This window comes from Aspergillus alliaceus (genome assembly GCF_009176365.1).
Source record: "Aspergillus alliaceus strain CBS 536.65 unplaced genomic scaffold BDW43scaffold_73, whole genome shotgun sequence".
Lineage (NCBI taxonomy): Eukaryota > Fungi > Ascomycota > Eurotiomycetes > Eurotiales > Aspergillaceae > Aspergillus > Aspergillus alliaceus.
In genome coordinates this window covers 161,454-170,165 of record NW_022474756.1, presented here as the reverse complement: position 1 = coordinate 170,165, position 8,712 = coordinate 161,454, and the positions used below count along the sequence as shown (strand labels likewise).

The following is an 8,712-nucleotide window of genomic DNA, read 5'->3' as shown; positions in this document are numbered from 1 at the left end:
AAACCCAGCCCATTACTTGGCGGGTTGGGCCGGGTTGGGCCGGGTTTCGTGGGCTGGGCCTAACAAGTCTACTAGACTATCTTTAGAATATGCTCTCTTTTCTTAAAAAGATTAAAAGTAGGTCTATTTCTTATTATTAGCTCTTATATAAGGTAGAGTAGAAGAAATATTATATATACTCTCTAGTAAAATAGTAATCCTTTACTTAATTAGTTTTATTAAGCTTTAATTTATTGATTAGCAGTACTTGTACTATAGATATAGTAATTAAAAATCTAGACTTCAGGATATCTTGATTACTGTAGCTTATATTAAGCTTCTGCTAGTAAGATTATCTCTGTATCTTAATCTGATTATATAAAGTAAGGCTGTTATTTTATAACTTTAATAATCTCCAGAAACTACTGGAGTACACTAACTGCTATATAAGAGGTAATACTAATATAGATCCAGATAATATAGTAGAAGTAGATATTAATTATAGTATAAATCTTAATTCTATATAGTATAAGCTTAAGATATCTATCTATAGACTAGATAAAGTTAAGACCAGATATAATATAGACACTATATTTCTATTAAAGATTTTATAGATATTATTATACAGCGGCAGATACTAGTTCTTGATATAATAAGTAAAGTTAATTCCTAGAGCTATTAGCTATAGATATACTTAGGTTTTATACTACTTATCTAGCTATTAAATAGTCTTTGCTCTGGAAATAAGTATAAAGCAAGGTCTTTCTATATTCTTTAATCTGACCCTAATCAAGCTCTGTATAAAGCTACTTTAGAACTGCTTCTATCTATACCTAAGCAGTTATAGGATTCTTGATATATTAATATAATTCTAGCTTATAGCAGAGATACAGGAGTATATAAGCTTTAATCTAAAAGCTATTCTGCTATAGAACTCTAAGAAGCTTATCTTCTTCAAGCCTAATCTAATAAAAAAGAACCTTAATCCAAGTATATAGAACTTGATTAGTTCCTACTGTACAATTCTGCTTTTGAATTTCCCAGCTCTTAAGTCATGTACAGAGTGTGCATTCAGAAATAGTAAGATTATAAGATCTAGAGAGATTCTCTATTATAGAGTTATAGGGTATATTATTAGTATAAAGATTAATAATCTCAGTCTTATAAGGCCCAAGATCAATAGCTGAACGAGGCATGGCTCATACAATACTTGAAAATAGTATCCAGAAATAACCAAGAAGGCCATATACACCGCTACTTTGGGAGGTTATGATAAATCTAAGCAAGGCGGATAACTAGGCGGTATACACATGCTTTACGGAAATTTTTGTTGTTGCAGTTTTGTCTTAAGGGTCTGCCGTAATTAGTAATTCGGAATGCTTACTTATCATCGAAAGGTAAACCCTAAAAAGCTTACGGGAAAGGACTCATGTCTATAGAGCTGGATTGCTGAGCAACGAATGGCGAGGCGGCTGTTTAACACGGGGTAAGAAAGCCCCTGCTTGCAGGAAAATGCGCACAATCCTGTATTTTAAATGTTTGAACCAACTTTCTTTTGGGTGCAATTACTCGGGCTTTGACCAATCCAATTTGACCGACATTCCCCTTCCTCAAAGTATGACATCAATCGTCCTTGCTTGTGTACATACTTGTTGGATAACGGAATCCAGAATTCGGTTGTAGATCACAAGCACTATTTTCACCCATATGGCAGACAATATGGTTACCGGCAGATTAAAGCTACACATGTTATTAGTTAGGTTAATGATTACCTGCCCGAATTAACGTCATTGGACAGACAGCATTGTCCGCGTCCCAAATGAGGGGTTGATTAGTATGTACTCCGGTCTCCAGCTATCTCAGCGCTTCTGTTTGACTGCTGATGGCTCACTTTCAATGAGCACCTAGTATGTATGCAAACAAGCGGTTAGATTCTCCCACATGTAAATTTTTAGATATTGATTCTAAAAAGACGGGCCCTATGACTGTAGGAAGATGAGACAAGGATCTGCCGTGATTAGACCTAGACTTTCTGTGCCTCTGGCTTGCTTCCTGGTTACGTTAGGCGAGTACCGAGAGGTAGTGGGGACAATTGGTTGATCGTCAGGGTGGATAAGTGACCGCACTGTTCAACTTTGGACGCTGGATAAGCAACAAGCTTCCCCTCGAGTTGGGCCACTTAAGGGATGGTTCCGTCATGATTTCTAGCTCCGCATTGCTTGATGCACCCTCTCTTCTGGGTTGCACTACGCTGGTCCTTTTTCGACATACAACCTGCGAATCCTAGGTACTTCTGCGATTTGCAAATCTCTATAAGAGGAGATCAGACCCGTTATTCCTCACATAATCGCATTTAGCAAACGAATACGAGTGCAAACAACTGCAGAAACGGCGACATCCACAATGCCCTACAGAGAGATATTGACTTGTGTATCGCCTGTCTTGCTTATGATAACCGTTTTATTGGCGCGATTGATAGCGAACCAGGACGAGAAATCATTCCAGCATTGTAGATTAATGACTGCTCAGATGCTATTACGTTTGCGCTGTCCCTACCCAGGATTAAGGCCGATATATTGGCACCTGGGGCAGATCATCCAGCGGAGGTCATGTTCTCACTGTTGGCGGCGTTAAACGCCGGGCTAAAGCTGTAATAAAGCTGTAATCAGTCAGGTGTAAAATTTCCTCTTACTACGACTATAATCAACGGGCATAATAGGTGCGCGTCTAACATTCGCTTGTCTGGGCAGACCCTTGACCAGTGGATGAGAGAACTTCTATCGTATGCACAGGGCAGATTTTGTTCCAACGTTGAACATGCTATTTGCGGACGATGAGCTTCGAATTATTTCCGAAGCATGGGTTATGACAAAGGGAGGGTTCGTCCTGCTGACGAGCTCAATGTGAAATATAGATCTCCCTGCTGTGCAAAGGGAGACAAGCCAGGTTGGATACCTGTTATAGACAAAGGCCCTCACGCACTATCTGTCCTTCCTTTAGAGGAAAGTTACAAATGGCTATATTCAGGCAGGATCGTTGGGATGGAAGAATGATGTAAGCATAAAGAGGTATTGTTCATGTCTTGTACCTTGCTAAGTTGTGGGTGGATGCGGCTCTATATCAAATAGCTTTGAGGCATTCTGAGCATATGAACCTAGAGCCTATACCCAGCGCATCTCACCTACTCCGTTACTGATGATCGTCATGGACACCGATCTTGTCGCACCTTCTGACATTGTCTTGGATGCCTTTTCCCGAGTAAAGGAGCCAAAAGGATTGCATATAACCCCGGCAGGGCATTTTGAAATATGCGACGGGCCCTTTTTCCAGCAAAATTTCCCTGCTCAGGCAAAGTCCCTGCAAGACCACATTTTGGAGTAGGCGCTGAGGCTAGCGCAGGATGCGCCTTACCCTCTTCTTTCGCTTTCGCAGATTTCATCGAATGGGTTCGACAGAAGTCACGCTGGCCGCTGACGGATTCACTTGATTTTCAAACACCTAAAATGTTAACTTCGCAGCTGAACCTGATTGCCCAAATCATCTACTACTTAGTGGTTCGCGATATTACAGGCTCAGTTATGTGCTCCATATACATAAGACAATCACCATTTTCAGTCAGTATACGCGCGCAGAAAAATGCCTTACTTCCCGGACGCCAAATCAGTTTGTGGCAAAAGAAATGTTCTCAAGAACTCCTTTGCATTGGAAAGTCGGCTGTCTACACAAGGTAACCAAATCCGGAACAAGCTTCATTATCCAGTCCAAAAGAAGAGCAAACTAAAAGGCAAACTTACTTTCAACACTGCAATATTCATGGAATAGCTCTACCTACCCTCACACCGTTTTTACGGCTTGCATTAAGATCCACTGAACAAACTCTTCACAGACTGGCGTAAAAATAATGCTTGCCTACACAGACAAGATTTTGCTGCATCAAGTGTAGACTCAACCAGAGGGTTGCTGCTGCTGCACTAACGCTGCCGCTCGTTTCAAATCTTCGACTCCCTTCAGCACATTCCTTGGCTGCCCATCGTAGTGCACCAATCTCATCCATGCACCCAGAGACTTGATGCGACCCGGATGGATTCTATCCAGAAGAGCCATATCTCTGCGTTCAGCAAGGCCTTCTCCCCAGTATCTCCACCAAGCCGAAAAATTTCGGCGCCATGACATAGTTGCTTCATCTTTGATAGCATTTGGACCGGCAGCAAAATTCGCGGGGGCGTTCGGAAAAGGTTCAGCCATGGGTAGGTACTCCTCAAGGGGTACGAACCTGTGTACTCCTTTCTTTCCTGTCACCTCCGTGAAAACGGCGGCTATGTCCGCAAAACTGACTTCATCTGTTGCAACTTTGAGGTCTAGCCCTGCGGACTTCTCGGGATTGTTCAACAGCCAAAGAGAATAATGTCCAATATCCTCCAGGGCTATGAGAGGTATTTTGCCGGATTCTGTCCGAGAAAAAATTATTTGTCAGACACAGGTGGATCCTGGATCCTTATTTAAACGTTCTGGCGGAGTAGAGACGTACTTGCCGGATTAGCCCAGACAAATATCCCATCAGGTTGCTGGGTAGGGACAAACATGCCATCCCAAAGCATGTTCATGTAAGGACCGGTGGTAAGCACGGAGCTTTTCATTCCATCCTGCCCCTGGGCCAGAATATATTCTGCCACTCTGCCCTTGGCGTCATTATGGCCCCAGTGGTAATTCTCATCCCATTTAGCATGCTTAAGGGCGAAGTCGGCGCAGGCATAGATGTAATGCTGCACCCCATGATATCTTGCGATTTCATATGCTCGACAGCCATAGAACAGCTCATTTTTCTCCCCAAGGGTGAAACCATCGGTGTTAACCCATGCTCCATAAACACCCTTGAAGGCTCTATGCAAATCTTCCTGGCTATCCTGTCGGCCTTCAACCACGGACACATTGGGCAGCTTCACAATTTCTTGCGCCCGAGCAGACTTTGCATCTCGAGTAAGGATCCGGACGGAAAATTGCTTGCTGGAGGAAAGGGCTATGATATAACAGTCAGGTATTAACGAGAACAAAACGATGGTTTAATACGCACCTTTGACAACTGGCAGGCCTTGGGCGCCGGTGCCGCCAATAACTAGAACTTCTCTCATAGTCTTTCCGGGAAGCGTTGGCAATTGTAGGAGCATGAGTTTATTCGAAGAAATAAATACGCTTCGCGATCTGGAGGATGCACTCTATGCCTTATATATTCGTTTTCCCTAATGGTTGGCCCCGCTGACGCGGATAAGTTTACTCATATCCGGCCAAACCGGTAGTATTACCAACTTGTAACTTCCAACACTTCCCAAACTCCGGTCGAAGTTTGTGTATGCTCAAGCCTTGTCCGAATATAGTATAGTCGAGTAAGTAGCAACGCGTCTGTGCATGAGATGAATCGGTCCTGTTGATTACTTGATCGGAGGATCAAATCAATCTCATTCCAAAGATCCTGGGAGTCGCTGTCCTCAATGACATAGGCATCGACAACCTTCCTGGGAAAATCGACAAAGCCCAGGCTCTCATCTCGGCATGATTATAAATCCGGTGCCCTGAGAGACTAGTTACATTTCTCCGTTTGAGTCCCATTAGAAACTCTGGATCTAAATAGGTGGAGTACGTCACTAATCATGACTTCGGGTAGGTTGAAAACTCACTTGTCTTCAAGATACCGGACCGGGTGGATTAGTGATCGCGTGCGAGTCCAATGACTGAACTTATTTCAAAATTCAGTGAACAATCTGAACCGGTCAGTGAGTGATTTGATGGAGATATATATCAAGCTCTCGTGTCGCAGGATATAAGATCGCCATCACGTTAAAAGGCTTGTTTTTCTAACATTCCATTACAATTATAACCAGCCGAACATTTGGGTCTGCTTATTTGTTGTCCGAATCAAAATGGCAAAGTGGAAGCATCTTCTTGATAATATACCCGTCGATCTCCCCAAAGATAAGCCTATCTTTATGCTCAACCTTCTCCGTTTCTACGACCAAGCGCACTATCCGGAAGGAAGCAAGCATTCTCCCTGCAGTGGCCAGGAGGCCTGGGTTGTCAGATATGTGACTGAATTTCGAAGACTTGCAACCGAAGCTGGGGGCTTTGAATTGATCTATCTTGGGCTTCCCGCATCAAAGATTGTCGGTGAAGACGGAGAAAAATGGGACGCGGTGGTGTTGGTCAAATACACGAACATCGACACCTTCCGCAAGACGCTCGGCAGTGACGACTACGCAGCAACCGCAGCGGAGCATCGTGATGCTGCGCTCAAGGATTGGAGACTAATTGCGTCGACCCAGGTTATCATTCCAGAGTGACGAAGTCCTTTGATCTGGATGCCTGGGTCACCATAGAGATACAGGCAGTGGAGAGTCGTACTCTTTTGGATTGGAAAGATCAACACCCGCGATTTGTTACATTGGCTTACTTGGGGTTTCGGTTTCCAGCCGCGGAATTTGTGGATGGATGCATTCGTCGAGATCAAGGAAGCTTTCGGATTGGAATCTCTATACTATTGATAGAGGGCCTGTTTACTTTGATCCTTCGCAAGCAAGTGACATGCAGTTCGGTTATAACCATGCAAACAACGGGGCAATCGATTTCCTTGAAGACCGAAACTTTCCACCCGCTTATAGACCACTTCATAGTGTACCTTTTGACTCTATCTGGCTGACGCCGCGCATAGTCGGATTCGTCTTGCGGGGGTACGGTAGTTATCTTTAGGTTCGCTTATGAGGACCCTAGTCTGAAGAAGTCATCGAACCAGTTGTTTCCAGGCCAGGCACGCAAGTTGTTAATCAGGAAGCACCCTAATCCCCATGCTTAATTGCACCGCAGGTGCGGTGCCTTTATCGCCCCCTGATTGGTCGGATTCCATGATCCTGCATGCTTTCGCTGCCCTGTGTGCGTGCCCCGACTGGCTGGACCCCTCCCTTCTCAGATGGCCCCTTGGTTGGAGTAAAATATATTCCAGAGTTCTTACTCTTCAATTCGATCAGATAAGTGCTTGATTTTCTCCGAAGAGTTGTTTTGAATTAGGTTTCCGGGGCCTACCATATCACGAAGAATGCTGCAAGTACATGATACGGAGGAAAAGCTTACAGATATATAGTTAGCAAATGTAACTGTATGTTAGGGGTAGTGAGCTGACGTGCTTGAATAGACCAGATAAAGGAAGAGGGAGCGGTATAATATAATAACTGCTGTAGGAAGTCCCAAGTAAGGTACTGTAGATCACTGAGTCCCAGGGCGACAGGAATAGCCTGGTCTTCATCCACGCCACGATATTTCGTCTATCCATAATGAGAGACAGCCACGAACCCGGTTGAGAAAAGAGGCGGCACAAGATAAAAAAAAGAGCTGGGCAATGACGGTGATAGAACGACAACAGCAGGACCAGGGTGGGATGGTTTGATGAAAGATGCCGCTGATTCTGGATGGGGACTGGTGAGGAAATAAATACCGACCGTGAGGGTTGTGCCCGCAGGTGGCAGTTGGAGGCTGTCCCCCTGTCCAAGGGTGCTCGCATGGGTATTGTTCCTAGAGGTTTTGGATTGCAAGGGATCCATCCATCTTTGCGAAATGAGGTCAGTGACCGTCCCGGCCCCCTTCAGAGCAGTCAACAATGGGCCACGGACCAGCACCTGCTCGAGGATGCACCGGTGGGCCACCTTGAGCGCCCGGGGATATGATGGGCCTGGTCTGGCTCTGGCAAACCTTCCCTCTATTATCTAGCAGGGTTACATAGCGAAGTCGATACAGGGGACCGGCTGACTCATGGGCATTTTGGGGGCCCATCGGGCTTTACGATCTGCCGTCATTTGACCACGGCCGTAGTTGCTCGCCAATTCCCCGCTAAGCCGTCGTTCTTAAAAAGCGGGTTCTTCCACCAGATCAATGGAGCACGAACCATTTCCCCTTCCACTCTTCAAACGGTGACCGGTTAGCGCCGTGAAATACCATGGCGAAAGTACCATCTCGCACGAGTATGAGTTCCCTTGCCGGAAGCTCTGGCTCTCGAACTTCCCACAACCGGGTGCGCATCGAGGAGCCCTCCGCTCCTGCTACTACGCAGCTCACCCGTCCCCGACGACGGAAGTCAGTGGTGAGTATTCCCTGACGCCATTAGGTAACTTTCATGGGGCCTCCAGCAGTGCTGACCACCTTGGCCCGTGGGGACAGACGCAACCCTCATCTCAGCCTGGCTCCCATTCACAAGCCCCGGATGATCCGACTGAAGCTCTGGAGAGCCACAGTGTGTGCCTTGAGACCGTGAAGGATCTCGAATGCGATCTACAGAAGGTGGAAAGTGACCTACAGAAGGTGGAAGCGGAACGAGATAAGCTGCGGGGGGAGAACCAATGTTTGAGGCAGCAGCTCTCGCAGGCACAGCACGCCCAGTCCGTCGGCCACACATGGGAGGACATACAGCGGGCCGTCCACGGAGCCCAAGAGGCCCTCAACACCTGCCACCAGCAACTCATTAGCTGTACGGCCAATGCGACCAATACGGGCGTACCGTCTGCCACCCTACCGGGATCAACAGCGGGACAGGATTCTCTGTGGGCGAACCAAGATGAGGGGGCTTGAGGTGTTGAATCCTCAGATGTTTTCTGAAGTTTAAGATTCGAGCAATGCAAAATCCAGAAATCGCCAACAATTCACGGTCATGTATTCAATATCGTGCTGGTTACCTCGTAGTCCTTAGGTTGATAATCC

The 8,712-nt window shown here is 45.7% G+C and overlaps 3 protein-coding genes across 3 annotated transcripts; 2 read left to right on the top strand and 1 right to left on the bottom strand.

Annotated features, from left to right (window-relative positions):
- Positions 1-3,463: 3,463 nt before the first annotated feature.
- BDW43DRAFT_323426 (NmrA/HSCARG family protein) lies at positions 3,464-5,108 on the bottom strand (the record flags this gene model as incomplete). The annotated part of the gene is made up of 3 exons (XM_032049741.1): positions 3,464-4,427; positions 4,508-4,996; positions 5,051-5,108. 3 exons carry the CDS (start codon positions 5,106-5,108, stop codon positions 3,925-3,927), a joined length of 1,050 nt encoding a protein of 349 aa, XP_031894812.1. The 3' UTR covers positions 3,464-3,924.
- Positions 5,109-5,894: 786 nt separating this feature from the next.
- On the top strand, positions 5,895-6,311 carry BDW43DRAFT_304269 (uncharacterized protein; the record flags this gene model as incomplete). The annotated part of the gene is made up of 1 exon (XM_032045574.1): positions 5,895-6,311. The coding sequence occupies one exon, from the start codon at positions 5,895-5,897 to the stop codon at positions 6,309-6,311; it is 417 nt and encodes a 138-aa protein (XP_031894811.1).
- A 1,427-nt stretch (positions 6,312-7,738) lies between these two features.
- On the top strand, positions 7,739-8,640 carry BDW43DRAFT_233945 (uncharacterized protein). Its single transcript, XM_032039569.1, has 2 exons — positions 7,739-8,098; positions 8,176-8,640. Exons 1-2 carry the CDS (start codon positions 7,955-7,957, stop codon positions 8,581-8,583), a joined length of 552 nt encoding a protein of 183 aa, XP_031894810.1. The 5' UTR covers positions 7,739-7,954; the 3' UTR covers positions 8,584-8,640.
- Positions 8,641-8,712: the final 72 nt, after the last annotated feature.

Excerpts from the sequence above, each read along its gene's own strand:
- BDW43DRAFT_233945 (XM_032039569.1), top strand. The coding sequence starts at position 7,955 with ATGGCGAAAGTACCATCTCGCACGAGTATGAGTTCCCTTGCCGGAAGC. Across the intron at positions 8,099-8,175 it reads CCCGACGACGGAAGTCAGTG|ACGCAACCCTCATCTCAGCC; the intron begins GTGAGTATTCCC and ends CCGTGGGGACAG.